Source organism: Notolepis coatsorum, assembly GCF_963971535.1.
Source record: "Notolepis coatsorum genome assembly, chromosome: 5".
Classification (NCBI taxonomy): Eukaryota; Metazoa; Chordata; class Actinopteri; order Aulopiformes; family Paralepididae; genus Notolepis; species Notolepis coatsorum.
In genome coordinates, this window is record NC_140169.1 from 18590057 (window position 1) to 18609860 (window position 19804).

A 19804-nucleotide genomic window follows, 5' to 3' on the forward strand; every position below is an offset into this window, starting at 1 on the left:
TGGAGAGAGTCTGGTGGAGAGAGTCTGGTGGAGAGTCTGGTGGAGAGTCTGGTGGAGAGAGTCTGGTGGAGAGAGTCTGGTGGAGAGAGTCTGGTGGAGAGAGTCTGGTGGAGAGAGTCTGGTGGAGAGAGTCTGGTGGAGAGTCTGGTGGAGAGAGTCTGGTGGAGAGAGTCTGGTGGAGAGAGTCTGGTGGAGAGAGTCTGGTGGAGAGAGTCTGGTGGAGAGAGTCTGGTGGAGAGAGTCTGGTGGAGAGAGTCTGGTGGAGAGAGTCTGGTGGAGAGAGTCTGGTGGAGAGAGTCTGGTGGAGAGAGTCTGGTGGAGAGTCTGGTGGAGAGTCTGGTGGAGAGTCTGGTGGAGAGAGTCTGGTGGAGAGTCTGGTGGATGACCGATAGTGGACTCTGCTATGATACGGCTTCCTGTCACCAATGTCCTCCACATCATCCCACCAGGAGATGCTTCTGAGGTTCTTCTCAAGCCCAGGGTGCAAAGTGAAGAACTTCCGTCTCGCTCTGGGACACATCGACCCCTCTTTAAGTAGACACAATCTAGATGCATCTCGAATCTAGATTGAAATTATAATTATACCATTTACTTTACTTACTTACTCATAGTATATTATAACTATTTATGAGTATTGTCCATATTTATTCTAACGTATAATATAACTGATACAGACCCTCATGCACTTTCTTTTTTTTCTTTTTTTTATAACTTTGTTTAGCATTTGCACCTTTGCTTACACGGTTTACTTGATCATATTCTTATATTCAGAGTTAATTATATAGTTTACACTGCTTATTCTTATCTTTACTATAGTTGTATTGCCTATATTTATGTCTTTCTACTATTACCTTGCCCATACCTATACCTCCCCTCCCACCTCCGGCTATAACGCCAGAATTTCCCCAAGGGGATCCATAAAGGAATATCTCATCTTGTAATACTTGGTGTGAATGGGATTACGGTTTGGGGAAGCCCCTTGGACAGTACTTACCCTGCAGAGAGAAGGCTGCCAGCTCCACCGCCGTCTCAAAGGGACATTCTAACCTGGAGACAAACACACAGCGACAGTCAGTTATACAAACTGATGTATGCCACTGCATCCATACAGCACCTCGTCGTATTTTCCAGGACATACCAAGGTGTGATCAACACGCATGCAAACATACATGTGTAACGGAGGTACCGCGAGTATATCCACAGTCACGATGGACTTCAAGTGTTGTGAAGTGACACGTGTGGCACGTAGCGGTACTGCAAGTAAACTCACTCCCCCTTAAAAAATAGTGGTCTGCGATGTCGCCCCGCGGCGCGGGAGACCGGGGTTCGACTCCCACTCAGGGCATGTCAAATAAGACCGGTTTTGGTTTCACATACACACACAAAAGGTTTGATTTATGGTTGTGCAACTTCAGTGTAGAACCAGCTATATACGTATGGCCACATATCATTGTTGGTCATGGGTATCCACATAGCAGAGGCTCTCTGCACAGGCTAGGAGCACCTCTGGAACACCTCAACTCTGCACATGGATCTTGCCGACAGGCGGCATGAAGACACAAGCGGCTCACACTCGGCCAGCAGGTGTCAATGAAACAGAGACAGACTCTGGTTTGTCTTCACAACTCAACACAGATGTGAGAGAAACTGCCCCAGAGGTCTCACAGCATCAACAAAATGTGGCTGTACAGGCATGAATAAAGTCCTCTCTCTCTCTCTCTCTCTCTCTCTCTCTCTCTCTATCTCTCTGTACAAAGAACAACAACAGCACTAATCTCCACTGTGGTGAAAACTGATATTCCCAATCCATTTACTGACTGGTAATAACTCTATTCCCCTCATAAACATGTAATCATCTTACTGCAGTGTTCTGTGGCCTCTCTGGCGATGCAACAGATGGACCCATGTAGGAAGAGATAGCTTTGGCTAATAATGTAATGCACGTCTCAATAGGCACTTTGAAGAAAGAGACCTACGTGGGAGGTACACAAAAGGAAGGATAATTGTGTTTTGGTTGCCTTTGATCTTATTTGGTTTTATATACATTTTGTGAAAGATAATGGGTCTGGTTAATATATATCATTGGGCTAATTTATGGTAAACAGGAAAAATGCCAATTTGGATGAACACAGAAATTAAGAAAGGAGATATTGTATTTAGTATGTGTTGGTTTTATGTTGTCCCAATTGGCTTTGATATTATTTAGTCATTTCATGTGTCAGATGATGGACTTGGCTAATAGCCATCTCAGTAAACTGAAATGAAAGAAAGCAGCCTATGAAGGATAACATGCAGCCACATATTGTGTTGCTTCATTGTGTGGATTGCCCTTCACTGCGTTTGCATTTATAGACAATTCATGTAGGCGATAAAGGCTAACATACAGTAACATACAGGAGGCCATTTCATAGCAGCTTTCATGTCATTTGGTTTTATATTGTTAATAGAATAGAATAGAATAGAATAGAAATACTTTCATTATCCAGAGGGAAATTTGACACTGCAAATCGCTCAACATTTAAACATTTAGACAGAACAGGTCACGAATAAGAATAACAAAACAAATCAAATCAAATTGCCTAAGATAAGAGTAGAATAAAATTGAATAAAAATGGAATAAAATATACAGTAAATAAATACAGTAAAAATATACTGAGGTGTATATTGCACAGTGCTGTTTCAAAACTAAGAGTCCAGGAAGATGGTAACTGTCACTCTCTGCTCAGTGATGCAGTGAGGCACAGTGATGCATTGTATAGTCTGATGGCTGTTGGAATGAAGACTGATAAACACCGATGAAGGCAGATAGGTTAGGTGAGGAGGACCTTTAAGAAAGTGAATATCAGGAAGGCAAGCAGGACCGGACGGTATCCCCGGCCGCGTCCTAAAAGTCTGTGCCGACCAACTGGCCCCGGTATTCACTGACATCTTCAACCTGTCCTTAGAACAGGCTGTCATCCCGACCTGTCTGAAGAAGTCCACCATTATCCCTGTACCCAAAAAATCCAAGCCCGCTTGCCTCAACGACTACCGCCCTGTAGCTCTCACCTCCATAGCCATGAAGTGCTTTGAGAAGCTAGTGAAGGGCTACATCTGCTCCTCCCTCCCCATCAACCTGGACCCCCTGCAATTTGCATACCGCCCCAACAGGTCCACGGAGGACGCCATAGCCCATGTGCTGCACACAGCAGCATCACACCTGGACAAGAGGCAGGGGAACTATGTGAGAATGCTATTCATCGACTACAGCTCAGCATTCAATACCATAGTCCCCTCCAAACTCATAGCCAAGCTCAGGGACCTGGGCTTGAACTATGACCTCTGCCAGTGGGTCTTGGACTTCCTGACGGGCAGACCCCAGGTGGTGAGAGCAGGCAACTGCACCTCCTCATCTATCACTCTCAACATAGGGGCCCCCCAGGGCTGTGTCCTGAGTCCCCTCCTCTACTCCCTGTACACACATGACTGTGTGGCACAGCGGAACAACAACACAATCATCAAATTTGCTGACGACACAGTAGTGGTGGGCCTCATCTCTGCAAACGACGAGAGGGCCTACCTGGAGGAGGTTATGGTTCTAGTGGGATGGTGTCAAGAGAACAGCCTTTCCCTGAACGTCAGCAAAACAAAGGAGATGATTGTGGACTTTAGGAGGTCGGGGGTCAGGGACTACAGCCCCCTCAGCATCGATGGGGCACCGGTTGAGAGAGTGAACAGTTTTAAGTACCTCGGAGTCCACATATCCGAGGACTTGACATGGACCACACACATTGACAGTGTTATCAAGAAGGCACGACAGCGCCTCTACTTCCTTAGGCGCTTAAGGAAGTTCAACGTGAGTCAGAAGATCCTCAAGAACTTCTACTCATGCACAATAGAGAGCATCCTGACTGGCAATATCACCTCCTGGTTTGGGAATAGCAGTGCACAAGACCGCAGCAGACTACAGAGAGTGGCCCGTTCAGCCGAACGCACAATTGGAGGGGGCCTTCCCACTCTCCAAGGCATTTACAACAAGCGGTGCATGGGCAAGGCTAAGAGAATAATCAAAGACTCCAGCCACCCAAACAACTGCCTCTTTGAACTGCTGCAGTCAGGCAAGCGATACCGGAGTCTCATGGCAAGCACAGAGAGACTCAGAAGTAGGCTTCTATCCCCAGGCCATCAGGATGTGAACAATGATTGCTCAATGAAAAATGATTGAACAATGAACAATAACAGGCCAGCAACACACCCACAGCACACACACACTCACTTTAAATAAACAACACACTGTAGCACCCACTTTATCACACTTTACACTTTTACACTTTATATTTATATTATTGGTAAGGGAATTACACATCTCTCATTCCTTATTCCTTATTGCACCTCACCACCACAACAGTGGCACCACAAGCTAAGCCTCACCATTTTTGTACCAGATGTACATACTGTATATCAGGGTTTCCGTTAGAAAAAATTGTTGCCGGCCTCAGTGTCCGGTAGATTTCAATCTACCGGTCAAATGAGAGAAATTCCGGTCAGAGTTTATTGAGCTTAAAAACAATTGATAGGCAAAAGAATGACAACAAAACAAAAGAATGACATCATCAAGGCATGTAGATTTATAATATTTTTACTTAAAACTAGGCTACTTTTGCGTATAAAGTCATTATATTCCAAATAAAATAAGTCCCGAGACTCCGTGCTGCTGCCGACTTTAAATCAAATAGGTGTCTGTGGGCAGTCGCCCGACATTAACACTTTGGGTGCCGGGAACCGTCTTTAGACGTCTTTGCTGGCCATGCTAAAGTTGCCGGAGGACGCGTTACGTCGTCCTTATATCAATATTTCAAAAATCTGCGATCGGATTCATATGTCCCCTCCGCTGGCCTGAGATCCACCAGCAGGACCCACTGAGCTCTCTGGCGGTTCAGGAGCGCCATCTGGTGGCCGATCGGCGCAATCGCCAAACAGGATGTGCCATAGAGGTTGTGCTAGACGTCCGTAGTACTTCCGGGCACTCGCTATAGGTCATGGGACTCTGGCTCGTCACGCTACACAGTGATCGATTGGCAATAACTCGATAAACAACATGATTTGGACGTATATACCATTATACAAGCTGGAGATGGACCGGGTAAAAATATATCCCATAATGATAAGATTTCTACTCTACGATGATCGCCCAACGGCGCGCGGAGACTGGGGTGAGTTTCAGCGTGTAACGTTACCGTCTTCGATACTAACTGCTATTATCAACATTTGACCCACATTAGATGATTGGTATAACGCTGCCCACGGAATTATAAACGCCCCCTCGCCCATCCGGTCAACATCAGATGACGTGTAGTAACTTCTAGAAGTACGTCTAGTTGGAATTTTTTATATCGCGCTGATTGCCATCAAACTGTATTTCATCATCAATATAATGCATTTGGGGCTATATATCACGTTCTGGAGAAAGCTGCAGAAAGAGATGAAAACATACTTATACATTAGACCATACTTTACTATGAATATGTGAATGAAAAAGTTTAACGTTGCTACACAATGAACAATACATATAGGACTTTGAATGGGCCCTAATAATGGCAATGTAGCAATAGAATTTAAAAAGTTATAGCCCTGCAAAGAAGGGGACTTTCTCCATAGACAAATAGCGCTGGCAATCTATGGTATATCATGAATTTAACCTTAGGCAGCCAAAGTGCTAATAAACAGCAGTCTGTTATAATCAGGGGCGGGGCTAGGGGGTGGCTACTTGGGCTCAAGCCCCGAATGTTTTCTGAAAAGCCCTGAATCTATTTTAAAAAATATATATATATATATATATATATAATTTCTCTTTTTTTTTTTTTTTTTACAATTAATCATTGTTACATGAAAATATGTTTGCACCAGATTTAGCAGAAGCTAATTTCCATCTGTAGTCTATCCAGCTGCTAACTGTATTTGAGTGAGTTAAGTCTTGGTGTTATGGTAGACTCAGACCTAAGCTTTAAATCACAATCAACAAGTTGACAAAAACATAATTCTTCCACCTTAGAAACATAGCTTTTGAAATCTCAGACCCATCCCCAGTGATAACACAGGCTGCCTGCATGTCTTTATGAATGGAAATATCGAATAAAAGAAACAACGATGAAAACCCGACTCTGGTTTTTGGGGGTCCTGGCGCTCAACGTTCGGCGAGTTAACCCTAGATCTTAGATCCTAATATGAAAAACGATGTGATTTAATGTTCTATGTCTTACCTTGACTTTGTCTATTTTACTGCTATCTATTTTATACTTTATGTCTGCACTTTATGCATTGCTCTTGATCTGCCAATGTTGTGCTCATTTTATGCCTGTCTTTTTGTACTGCTGTGAAGCACTTTGAGCTGAAATTCTTGTATGAAAGGTGCTATACAAACAGTGTATTATTATTATTATTATTATTATTATTATTATTATTATAAATTATTATAATTTGCTTCATTAATTAAAGGGTGTGAATTTAAGTGTTCTCTAGTGCCCTTTGTCTGCTTTAAGGTGGTGGTGTAAGTTAAAGGTTGTGGTGTCAAAGTAAAAAAAATCCGTGCTAACGCGGGCACCTATCTGGGCTAAGCCCCGGATCTCCTACAATCCTAAATCCGCCACTGGTTATAATCACATTTTTATGAGCTAATGAATTCCGTTATATTGGACATTTGTATTAATTATATCAAGCGAAGAACTGAGAAATTTGGCAGAGAGACGGCAACATTTTCGTGGGTTTGTGTGACGACTCTCTCTCTCTCTCCACCTCCCAACGACTTATTTGCGAGAGTATGTCGATGCAGAGCAGCAGATTCAGCTGTTTTCTGGCTCTTTTCTGGCTCTATCTGGGGACCGCACAGCAGCGCCCCCCACCCAACAGCTGAATTGCCAATGGCTGAATTGGAGTACTGCACTGTGCCACTGCTGCTCCGGCTCTGCAGCTTCACATGCACTCGCACACTCAGCACTAAGCTCTCGCTGACAACGTCGTTGTCATTATTAGAAGCAACGATGAAACAAATGTAATGATTGTTTCGTTCATCGCATAGGCTATTTAATTTTAGCCTATTTTAATATAATTCAAATAATCAAATTGTGCTTAGACTCAGGGAATTATTTTCACCGGACATTAAGACCGGAGAGATTAAATATGTCGGACTTCAACAGATTTTGCCGGTCAAATACTGGTAATTACCGGCTAACGGAAACGCTGCTGTATATAGAGGTATACTAAACAATTGTTGTTTACACTTGTGTTTACTTGACTTCTTGACTTTCTATTTTTTACTTATTATACTTATTTATACTACCTTATTATTATCTAGCACACTCAGGAGCGAAACAGAAAGAAACATTTCATGCAAAGTATTCTGTATTTCTGTATGACAAATAATAAAGAAACTTGAAACTTGAACTTGGTTAGCTAAAATGCTGGTGTTTTGTTCAATGATGTGTCTTCATTGGACTTTGTTGTATAATTTGAATATAAAAAACACAATATGACGTTGTCTGCCAAGCAAATACATAAAGGAGGCAGCAAACCTTAAAAGACAATTACTTACTTGCCACTGAGGAGGTCTTGCTTTAGCTGTAATACAAACAGATATCTGGAAGAAGAAGAAAAAAAAGATGAAAACAAGATGCCAAGCACACACACAATGGAAAGATTATGTTTATTTGTATAGGAAACATTATGTTTATTTGTGTAGGAAACATTGTTTATTTTTATAGGAAACATTATGTTTATTTGTATAGGAAACATTATGTTTATTTGTGTAGGAAACATTATGTTTATTTGTATAGGAAACATTATGTTTATTTGTATAGGAAACATTATGTTTATTTGTGTAGGAAACATTGTTTATTTGTATAGGAAACATTATGTTTATTTGTGTAGGAAACATTATGTTTATTTGTATAGGAAACATTATGTTTATTTGTGTAGGAAACATTATGTTTATTTGTATAGGAAACATTATGTTTATTTGTATAGGAAACATTATGTTTATTTGTGTAGGAAACATTATGTTTATTTGTATAGGAAACATTATGTTTATTTGTGTAGGAAACATTATGTTTATTTGTATAGGAAACATTGTGTTTATTTGTGTAGGAAACATTATGTTTATTTGTATAGGAAACATTGTTTATTTGTTTAGGAAACATTATGTTTATTTGTTCAGGAAACGTTAAGGTAATTTGTATAGGAAACATTACATTTATTTGTATAGGAAACGTTAATAATGATAATAACTTCGTTTTATATAGCGCCTTTCAGAAGACCCAAGGTCGCTTTACATAAGGGGGGGGAAATAACAAAAGTAACAAACATAGTGGACAGACACAACATACAAAGTGAGAAATTAGGGGTTAAAGGACAAGTTGAAGAGGTGGGTTTTGAGGAGTTTTTTTTTTATTAGGTAATTAAGGTCATTTGTATAGGAAACATTACATTTATTTGTATAGGAAACATTACATTTATTTGTATAGGAATTATTACATTTATTTGTATAGGAAACATTACGTTTATTTGTATAGGAAGTTCATGTTTCTTTATTAGTTGTCATACAGAAGTACAGAATACTTTTATACAAAATGCTTCTTTCTGTTACGCTCCAGAGACTGTGCTAGACAAAAATAGATGAGTATAAAATAAAATAAGTATAAAATAGAAGTCACGTACGTAGGCACAAGTGTTCAGTATGTACATATGTACAATGTTCAATGCAGAGTAGAAGTAACCGAGTTACCATACAATATACTATACAATATACTAGGGCTGACCCCTATTAATCGATTAGTCGACTAATCGGTCGAAAGGAGCCGTAGTCGACTGGCCAACCTCTTAGTCGAATATAATACATTTTTTTTTTTTTTTTTTTTTTTTTTTATCATTCTTTCCAAAATAAAAGAGGCCTATAAGCGTGGCTAACGCTAATGGCACGCATACCAGAGGCTAACTGCCTACGAAAACAGGCACAGAGGCACTGAAAGAGGATTTCACCCATCTAATGAACACACTAGACTAGACAAATATCAAGATGTATCCATCAGTGGACCAATTGCATGCTTTTGCTGAGGACAAGAAGCCTTCAGTCGACTCCTTCAGACATTAAGCACCCCCCACAGCCCAAATGGAATGATTTTTTTATTTTATTTTTTAATATTATATATTTTTTTGTCGACCAATAGTCGACTAATGGCCAATTTTGGCCAATCCTAGTCGACCATCCAAATCATTAGTCGGGGACAGCCCTACAATATACTAATATACAATATACTATATAGTGCAAAGCAGAAATGGGATGAGGTACAATTTAGGTACAATTTACAGTAAGGTGTAATGAGGTATGGGTTGTAGTGCAAATTCTTTACCAATCAATATAAAGTGTGTTTAGGTGTTCTAAAGTGTGTAAAGTGGGTGCTGCAGTGAGTTGTTTGTTTAAAGTGAGTGTGTGGATGTGTGTGCTGTGAGTGCATTTGATGGTTGTTGCATAGTGTTATTGTTCGTTGAGCATCCTGATGGCCTGGGGATAGAAGCTTCTTCTGAGTCTCTGTGCTTGCCATGAGACTCCGGTATCGCTTGCCTGACCGCAGCAGTTCAAAGAGGCAGTTGTTTGGGTGGCTGGAGTCTTTGATAATTCTCTTACCCTTACCCATGCACCGCTTGTTGTAAATGTTCTGGAGAGTGGGAAGCCCCCCTCCAATTGTGCGTTCGGCTGAACGGGCCACTCTCTGTAGTCTGCTACGGTCTTGTGCGGTGCTATTCCCAAACCAGGAGGTGATATTGCCAGTCAGGATGCTCTCTATTGTACATGAGTAGAAGTTCTTAAGGATCTTCTGACTGACTTGGAACTTCCTTAGGCGCCTGAGGAAGTAGAGGCGTTGCCGTGCCTTCTTCACAACACTGTCAATGTGTGTGGTCCATGTCAAGTCCTCGGATATGTGGACTCCGAGGTACTTAAAACTGTTCACTCTCTCAACCGGTGCCCCGTCGATGCTGAGGGGGCTGTAGTCCCTGACCCCCGACCTCCTAAAGTCCACAATCATCTCCTTTGTTTTGCTGACGTTCAGGGAGAGGCTGTTCTCTTGACACCATCCCTCTAGGACCTTGACCTCTTCCAGGTAGGCCCTCTCGTCGTTTGCAGAGATCAGGCCCACCACTACTGTGTCGTCAGCTAATTTGATGATTGTGTTGTTGTTCCGCTGTGCCACACAGTCATGTGTGTACAGGGAGTAGAGGAGGGGACTCAGAACACAGCCCTGGGGGGCCCCTATGTTGAGAGTGATGGATGAGGAGGTGCAGTTGCCTGCTCTCACCACCTGGGGTCTGCCCGTCAGGAAGTCCAAGACCCACTGGCAGAGGTCATAGTTCAAGCCCAGGTCCCTGAGCTTGGCTATGAGTTTGGAGGAGACTATGGTATTGAATGCTGAGCTGTAGTCGATGAACAGCATTCTCACATAGTTCCCCTGCCTCTTGTCCAGGTGTGATGCTGCTGTGTGCAGCACATGGGTTATGGCGTCCTCCGTGGACCTGTTGGGGCGGTATGCAAATTGCAGGGGGTCCAGGTTGATGGGGAGGGAGGAGCAGATGTAGCCCTTTACTAGCTTCTCAAAGCACTTCATGGCTATGGAGGTGAGAGCTACAGGGCGGTAGTCGTTGGGGCAAGCAGGCTTGGATTTTTTGGGTACAGGGATAATGGTGGACTTCTTCAGACAGGTGGGGATGATAGCCTGTTCCAAGGACAGGTTAAATATGTCAGTGAATACCGGGGCCAGTTGGTCGGCACAGACTTTTAGGACGCGGCCGGGGATACCGTCCGGTCCTGCTGCCTTCCTGATATTCACTTTCTTAAAGGTCCTCCTCACCTCATGTTCTGTTACCCTGAACACTGAGTCTCCATCAGCAGCCCCCCCCCCCCTCCATTGCAGTGGCTTGTAGGCTGGTGTTGTTATTCCCAGCCTCAAACCTCGCATAGAAGGTATTGAGATAATTTGCTAAGGAGATGTCACTGTTCAGCTTGAGGGAGGTGCCTTTGTAATCTGTCATCGTTCTGAGGCCCTGCCACATAGCTCTAGAGTCAGCCTGTTCATATTAGAGTTCAATTTTATTCCTGTAGCGCCTTTTTGCTTCTATTACTACTCTCCTGACGTTGTATCTTGCCACCTTGTGGTCATTCATGTTGCCTGCCACAAGCCCGGCGTTGTATGCTGAGGTGCGCGCTTTCAGAGCCTCACGGACGGATTTGTCTACCCAGGGCTTTTGGTTTGGGTAAACTCTAATTGTGGTAGTGGGAATTGTTTCTTCCACCAAAGTACAAACAAAGTCCAGCACTGTCTCCGTGTAGTCATTAATGTTATCCGTGTTATCGCGGAACACCCCCCAGTCTGTACATTCAAGTGCAGCTTGGAGTGTGCCCTCTGATTCTACAGACCATTTCTGCACCTCTCGCGAGACTACAGACGCGCGCTTGAGACTTTGTTTATACTCCGGAGAGAGGAAGATGGCGGCATGATCCGACTTGCCAAATCCACTGGCAGAATGAGCCTTGTAACCACACTTAAATTGCGAGTAACAATGGTCTAAAATATTACCGCCTCTGGTGTTACAAGTCACATGCTGGTAGAAGTCTGGCAATACTCTTCTCAGGTTGGTGCTATTGAAATCACCCACAACCACAATAGCAGCATCGACGTTACCTGCTTGGATTCTATTTAGCTCGTCATGGAGTTTGGAAAGCGCGTCACCTGTGTTTGCTTGTGGTGGAATATACACTCCGATCAGGATGATCGACGTTAACTCTCTCGGGAGAAAGAAAGGCCGGCACTTGATGGATATATACTCCAGGTTGGGGGAGCAGTGGATCGAAAGCTCCTTCACGTTGCCTGGATTGCTCCAATTGTTGTTCAACATGAAGGCTATCCCACCTCCCCGCTGTTTTCCGGATTCTGCTGTTCGATCCTTGCGGTGGATGAAGAAGTGGTCGGCCGGTTGGATAGCGTGGTCTGGGACGTCCGGCGTCAACCACGTCTCGATGAAGCAGAGAACATTACAGTCCCTAATGTCTCTTTGGAATTGAATCCTTGCTCTGATGTCGTCCAGTTTATTGTCTATTGATTGTACATTGGCCAGCAATATGCTGGGCAGTGGCGTTCTGTGTCGCCTGGCTCGCAGTCTGTTTCGGACACCGGCTCTCCTTCCTCGTCGCCTGGTCCCTTTGTTCCGTGGGTCGAGGTATGGTCCTGATGTCTCAAGATCTCAGCAGGCCATTGTTGTTGTTCGGAGAGCTGATCCAGAGAGCAATCCAGTTTGTATAGGAAACATGTTTATTTGTATAGGAAACATTATGTTTATTTGTATAGGAAACATTACATGTATTTGTATAGGAAACATTATGTTTATTTGTATAGGAAACAGTATGTTTATTTCACAGTTACATGTCTCAAAATGTCAAGTTAGACCGCGCTCTCAAAGTCTGACACTGGGTGCTGTAATCCCATAAAGTTGAATTTAAAGAAAGCAGGAAAGCCGGACCAGCACTCTCAGGTTCATTCATTTTTAATGGCAGCCTGAAATGGAAACAAACATGTTTCGGAACTATTGTTCCTTCATCAGTGTTATGGCTAGCAATGATATTACAGTCAAGATGGTGGTTATATACACCGGGTAGGTAATGACTTGACACAGGAAATGCCTGAGCTTATTGGTCCACAATGACCATAGGAATGACCTATAAAAATAGAGTCTATTCATAAATACACAAATTATACATATATAACCAAAACAAAACAAAATGACCAGAAACTTGATATGTAACATGCCCATAGTTTCTAGGGCAAATAGAGCCCCTTTACATATTTAACAAAATAATTCCAAATTCTCAATTGAGAATCCTTGGAAAACCATACCTCTTGCTTAAAAACAACAACAACATAATTAAACCAGAAACATTAAACCAGAAATAATAATAATATAGGTATAAGGTGCTTAAAGGAAACAGGTTAAAACGTTCTCTTCATTCATTCCTCTAGGTTCGATGCAATTGAACAGGTGGATATAATAACATTCACGTTGCAATAGTAACTTGTGTCTGTCTCCCCCTCTCGCGGGCCTGTGGACTAACTTAAGTCCCATGTATTTGAGATCGTTAACGGTATGTTTGCACTTGGAAAAATGTCATTGGTCATTGTGGACCAATAAGCTCAGGCACACCTGCGTCATGATGTAATTTCCTGTCAAGTCATTACCTACCCGGTGTATATAACCACCATCTTGACTGTAATATCATTGCTAGCCATAACACTGATGAAGGAGCAATAGTTCCGAAACATGTTTGTTTCCATTTCAGGCTGCCATTAAAAACGAATGAACCTGAGAGTGCTGGTCCGGCTTTCCTGCTTTCTTTAAATACAGTTACATGTCTCAAAAGGGTTTCACAGGCCAACATTACAACACAATGACAATGGAAAAAACATAATCAAGCAGAGGCTTAACATCAATCTGCCTGTTATTCCAGCAAAGATTCACTAGTTAAGCCAGATAACTCTCAATGTGATAACTCTAAATTATTTGTCAAATAAATTAAACTTGAGATGTTGTATTGTCACAATGCAATCCCATGGTCTCAACAGCATTTAAAGTTATTTCATGATCATTTCTAAAGCTACCCGGTAACACTGCTTTTGGAAATACCTCCCTGGTCAGCTAAAATATGAGATTGAGTGAAAGCAGCTATTCATTTAGTTATTCAACTATTCATTTAGTAGTTATTTAACTATAAATGTAGTCATTTAACTATTAATTTAGTTATTTAACTATTCATTTAATTATTCGGCTATTCATTTAGTTATTCAGCTATTCATTTAGTTATTCAGCTATTCATTTAGTTATTTTAGCTTGTGATTTAGTTATTGAACCAAAATAGAGTGTGAGCGTGAGTGAGTGAGTGAGTGAGTGAGTGAGTGAGTGAGTGAGTGAGTGAGTGAGTGAGTGAGTGAGTGAGTGAGTGAGTGAGTGAGTGAGTGAGTGAGTGAGTGAGTGAGTGTGTTACTGTTAACCAACCTGGTGAGCTCCTCATGCAGGTTGTTGGGTTCCGAAGAGTAGAACTTGACTCTCATGTGAAGGCAGTAGGGTGGACCGACTAACAGACACAATATTGAACCACAGACAGACAACCATCAATATAAAGCCACTAAGCCAGTAAGATAACTAATTAACCTATAGGATTTCTCTTGCTTTTGGAGAGGCATTTTTGTTGACTAATCTACAGTATGTTAGAGGACAGCGATGATAAATAATACATTTTGATGTCAATCATGTTGGACTGTATAGTCATAGGAAGTGTGACACAGTCAAAAGCTGTGTTCCAATTCAGGGGCCGCGTCCTTCAAATGCTGCATGTGAAGACTGACTGTATCATCATCATATAGTGTAACTGAGGGGTTACAAAACCCTGACTGTAATTGATAGATTAAACCACTGCTAGTTATGTACTTTAATTACTGGCCAGACAGTACATCAAATATAGATGGTGAACACCCACAAGAACACGGCATTGACAAAGAAATAGTATTTGAGGGTAATTTATTATTATTAGGCAACATTAGGTTACAGAATGAGAATTAGGGTCGCGCTTGTATGGCGAAGAATATACATAAAGTCAGTCAATAGCATGAGTCACTAAGAATAGCAGGAATCCTACGATGGGTCTAAGTTGACACCGACTGTCGTATAGTAGCAACTATATAGGGCAACACTGGTACCGCCTGGAGACAATGGGTTCCCTCCGGGGGTGTAAGGCCTGGAGGGTAGAGGAATGTTCGGGTACTCCGTCTGATTCAATGAGGAATAAAGAGACTCCAGGTACAGGAGTCGGTCCTTGTAAACTCCCTTGATCAGCAGCAAAGCAATAATTGTAATCCAAATGCTCGATAGCATTGATGACAGCTAGCCTCCTAATTAGTCCGCACCTAATTAGTTAAGGGAGACAGATTAATAGTCCAGTCAACTGCTCAATGTCTGTTGTGGGGAGTAGGGCAATCTACAAAGTCAGTGGGTCATGATCGTCATCAGGGGAGTCAGGGAGCCTCGGCAACTCTATCAGCCTCGCCACGGGTCGGGTGTAGGTCCGCCCCTGGACAATAACTTCTGCCGCTCTGACCTTTCCGTCGGCACCAGTGATCACTTTGCTTACGCGGCCGGCCGGCCACATAGCTCGGGGTAGTGACTGGTCTATGATCATAATGACTGTGTCCACTTGTAAGTTGTCTCTATCCTTTACCCATTTCTGACGGGTTTGGAGAGACGGTAGGTAGTGGAGGAGGAAACTGTTCCAAAACTTGTCAGCCAATATTTGACTGTACCTCCACATTCTTCGGCCGTTCGCTTCTTCAGGTCTGTACACCGTCTGTGGAAGCGCGGGGTCCAGCCGCCCCATCAAGAGAGTGTTGGGGGTGACTGGGTCGACATCTGCTACATCACTTGAGACGTACTCGAGGGTGTTGTGCTCGCCACTTGCGACAGTCTAGACGAGTCCGCTGGAAGCGACGTACTGCTTCTCTTCCATTCAGTATCCAATAGCGACGTCGGATCTCAGCGAAGACTCTCTCTGCCCCAGCGTGGTGCACATCCTCATCGTATTTCTTTATGATGAGCTCAGTGACCTTGTGTCGGCTGTTGAGGACTATAGGAAACTTGACGTCATCCGTTAAGTCCGGGGCCCGTCTCAGACGACCACCCACCCTGATGAGGCCATGGGTGTCGCGCTCGGGGGCCAAGTGGAGCAGTCTGCTGTCTGACGGGATTGGCTTTGTTCCCTGCAGGCAGTCTAGCTCGTTGGGGAACGAGTCTCTTTGGGCTCGCTGTAGCAGAAGGAGTTCTGCCTCTGCGTAGTTCGATGCGTCAATGTCGGTAGTGGGGGGAACCTCAGGGTGGTGCCACAGGAATGTTTTTAGCTGCGCACTCTCAAAGGTGAGGCAGTCGTCTATGTTAGGGTCAGTGGGGACTGGGATGTGCGTCAACCCACAGAACATAGCTTTCTTGATCTCTGCCTCCTCTTGACTAGCCTCCCGAGGGGTGGGGGTAGGCCACTCTTCCTCCGGGAGCTTGAGGAACTCAGGACCGTCACTGTAGAAGTACTTGAGGGTCACTGCTTGCCCACTGCCGGAGATCAAAGCCGCCTTTGATCAGTGAGGCGCGGAGCTTGAGCAGGAGGGCTTCGGCTTCTTCTGGCGTCGAGACGCTTTGCAGACAGTTGTCCACGTAGAAACTCCTCTCTACACTTTGTCTGACCTCCTCGTCAGCTTCAGGGTCTTCTGTCACATGTTTTTGAAGTGCGAACGTAGCACAGCATGGGCTGCATGTGGTGCCGAAGGGGAGGACCTCCCATTGGTAGATGGATGGTTGCTCATCTTTGATCCTCTCTCTCCATAGGAACCGCAGCAAGGGCTTGTCCTCCTCCACTAGTCGCACCTGCAGGAACATCCCTTTGATGTCGCCGCTGATGGCCACCTTGTCTTGGCGGAAACGTAGTAGTACGCAGAGGAGAGAGGGGCCGAGTGTCGGGCCGGGCAAGAGTTCTTTATTCAGTTTCTGTAGTCCGATCTGGTAGCTGCAGTTGAATACAATGCGATCCTTGCCGTTGTGGTGGACCTTGTGGTGGGGCACGTACCAGGATTCAATCGTCTGGTCGGCCTCTTGAATGTCGATTTTCTTTATGTGTCCCGCTGTGATCAGCTTGTCGATCTCAGCGCGGTACACAGTGGCTTAAGTGGGGTCTTTGGCTAGACGCCGCTCGGTGTTCAGTAGATATCGCTCTGTCGCTTCTTTTGAGGCGTGGAGGGTGGGCATACCCTCTCGCCTCAAGAGTGGAGTTGCGTATCTCATCACTCCGTTGACCTCGACTCTCTTTGTCTTCTGCTCGAGGAGGGCTATGGCATAAGTGTCTTCCTTTGAGCGAACAAGTTTCTTTTCATTCTTAAAGGGCATCGCGTCTAATGTCCATAGCCTCTCGACGTGCTGCAAGAGGGTGGTGTCTTCTTCGTTTATCCTCGTGTAGAGACAGCGAGTGGCTGTCGGTCGGTTGGAAGACCCGGAGAGGGGGCCTTGTAGTGTCCAACCCAGGCGGGTCTCGACCGCTGCTGGACAGCCTCTGGGCCCGATGTGGACCCGGTCCGTTGGGACGATGAGGTGTGCGTGGTCGGATCCTATGAGCAGGGTCGGGGTGGCGTCGTCGATGAGCGGTATAGGTAGTTGACGTAGGTGCACGTATTTCTCCATCAGCTTTGGGATGGGGTAGGTGTACTGTGACAGGCCTATGTCGTGGCTGGTGAAGGCGTTAGTGATGCTATACTGCTTCTCGGGCTGCCCGACCGCTGCTATCGTGAAGGAGACATTTTCACCCTTTATGGTCTTCAGGTCTCTTCTAATGGTACGGATTGTCATTGTTTCTTCGCTCCCCCGCAGACCCAGCCGGGCTGCGGCGGATGCGAGGAGGAGAGTCTTTTCTGACCCATCGTCTAGGACGGCGTAAGTGTCCATGACCTTGTCCTCGTAGCTTAAGAGCACTCGGACCACCTTCAAGAGCACTCGGGAGCTCCCGCTCTTCGCAGGGTCTATGTACATGACGTTCACTCTCGAGCTGCTTGGGGGTACGGGTTTCTTCTTGTTGCTGTCGTGTAGGACCTCCAAGTGGGCGCCGTCGCACTTGCTGCATCTTTTCTTTAGGCGGCACTCAGCTGCCATATGGCTGCGCGCGCAGCGGAAGCAGCGGCGGTTGGCTTTGATCCACTGACTCACCTCGTCAGCGGTCAGCTTCTTGAAGGCGTCACATTGAGACAGCCAATGTTCATTTTCACAGTACTGGCATACAATCTTCCACTTCCCCTTGGTCTGGGGGGTGCTGTGGTTCTTGTGCTGCGGCACTGACTCGGCCTGGTGCATAACTGTCACTGACCGGCGGTTATCGTTGGACCTCCGAGGTCCATCTCTTGGGCTAGATCCACTCCACACGAATGTGTCCAGGCGTAGGCTACTAACTTCCCTTGCGAGGAAAGCGGCCAGGTCTAGGAGGGATGGCTCTGGGCCGTTGGGATCACGGTGGTCTCTCTGCCGCCGAAAACGCTCTTGGCGGGCTGGAGGGAGCTTCTCCAGTATTCGCTCCATATTAGAATTTGCATACAGTTCATATCTCCCCTTCTCCTTTTGGGACCCCAGCATCCCCACGAGGGATTGTACCTTGATAGAGAGGTCATCCAGTGTTCTATTGTCTTTGGCTGGGGGGAGACGGTCGATATCCCGTATTTCTTGGATCACGTAATCCCATATGCGTCCATAACGCTGGTCGAGGGCCACCAGAGCCGCGGAGTATGGGGTGCTTGAGTTGGAATATGCCAGCGCTATGTTATGCGCTCTGGGCACCTTGAGATGCTTGAGGAGGATGGCATATTTGTACGACTCGTCGGGGACATCGGACATCATAGTCTCCAAACACATGCGTAATTCCGTGTACTGTGCTCTGTCCTCGCGCGTAAAGTCTGGGAACGTCGGTGTGCCAAGGTACGATGCCATGGATGGCTGGTACATTGGTGAGCGTAGGGGAAGAGGCCTCCTGGGCGAGTCTCCCCGTACGTGTGGTTGTGGGTTAGTACTTGGTGGGTACCAGAGGCCGGGTCCCCAGGTGCTGTTCCTCGGTGCTGACTGTACGTCAAACTCACCCGTGAGTTGGGTCGGGGGTTTGTAGTGCAGTGACTCGGGGCTGAAGTCGGGGCTGTACTGGGCCTCCTGGTCCAAAGTACGTTCGTGCTGGTGGGCTTGATATTCCTCCTCTTCCTCTTCTAGGTCCTGGAGTCTTCTAGTTAGTCTCTCGGCGACATAGGCCCGTTCTTCCCGTTGGTTGGGTCTCGTATGGACCGGTCGGGGAGGGGGCTCGGAGACGTAGACAGGTTCCTCCTGTTGGCCGGGTCCCGGGTAGCTTTGTCGGGTAGGGGAAGGTGCCCTAGACCCTTGTCGTGATGATCTCCGGGAGCTCCGTGCGGAGAGAGGGGGTGTCGCCCTGGCGATCAATTGTTCTATCATCTGCGCCTGCAGCCGGTCGCGCTCTGCTTCGCGTTTCGCATTGGCGGCGTCGCGCTGTGCATTGGCGCGGTCTCGTTCGATGTTCTCTTCCGTCTGAAGGCGCCTCTCCTCCAGTCTTATGCGGTTGTCCTCACTCCTTTGTTGCGCCTGGAGGCGCTCTCGTTCAGTTGCAGAGTGTTCGCACTCACTAAGGGCTTGCGCTTGGAGTTGCGCGTGAAGGCGCTCTCGTTCCGCTGCAGAGTGTTCGCTTAATTGTTGCGCCTGGAGGCGCTCTCGTTGTTCGCGCTCGCTCATCTGTTGAGCCTGGAGGCGCTCTCGTTCCACGGCAGAGTGTTCGCGCTCACTAAGGGCTTGCGCTTGGAGTTGCGCGTGGAGGCGCTCTCTCTCCGTGGCAGAGTGTTCGCGCTCACTAAGCGTCTTTGCTTGAAGCCGGTCGCGCTCACCCTGGAGTCGGTCTCTTTCGGTTGAGGCTGTCAGCGTGGCGATCAAGGCTTGCGCCAGTCTCTGGTCCGCCTCGCTGGGGGATGACACTGACGGAGGTGATCGGGTGCTGACAGGGCTTGTTGGAGATCTGTTCTCCTGGCGCGCTCCGAGGTCTATCTCCTGGGCGCGGTTCTCTTCTCTTGGTTGTGTGTCGGGTTCTATCCCTGGAGCGCTTTCTTTATCCTGGAGCGCTCCGGGGTCTATCCCGGTGATGCTGTCTGGAGGTATAGTCACGTCATGT

The 19804-nt window shown here is 45.7% G+C and overlaps 1 protein-coding gene across 2 annotated transcripts in view; it reads right to left on the reverse strand.

Moving 5' to 3' along the window:
- The window catches only part of epb41l5 (erythrocyte membrane protein band 4.1 like 5), a 293764-nt gene that overhangs the window by 141784 nt on the left and 132176 nt on the right, over positions 1 to 19804 (reverse strand). For both annotated transcript variants that reach the window (XM_084313933.1, XM_084313934.1), the window contains exons 5-7: positions 14068 to 14146; positions 7568 to 7612; positions 995 to 1047 (exon numbers count right to left, since the gene is read on the reverse strand). In XM_084313933.1, the coding sequence (XP_084170059.1) occupies positions 995 to 1047; positions 7568 to 7612; positions 14068 to 14146 (177 nt within the window). The remainder of the gene's footprint in view (positions 1 to 994; positions 1048 to 7567; positions 7613 to 14067; positions 14147 to 19804) is intronic.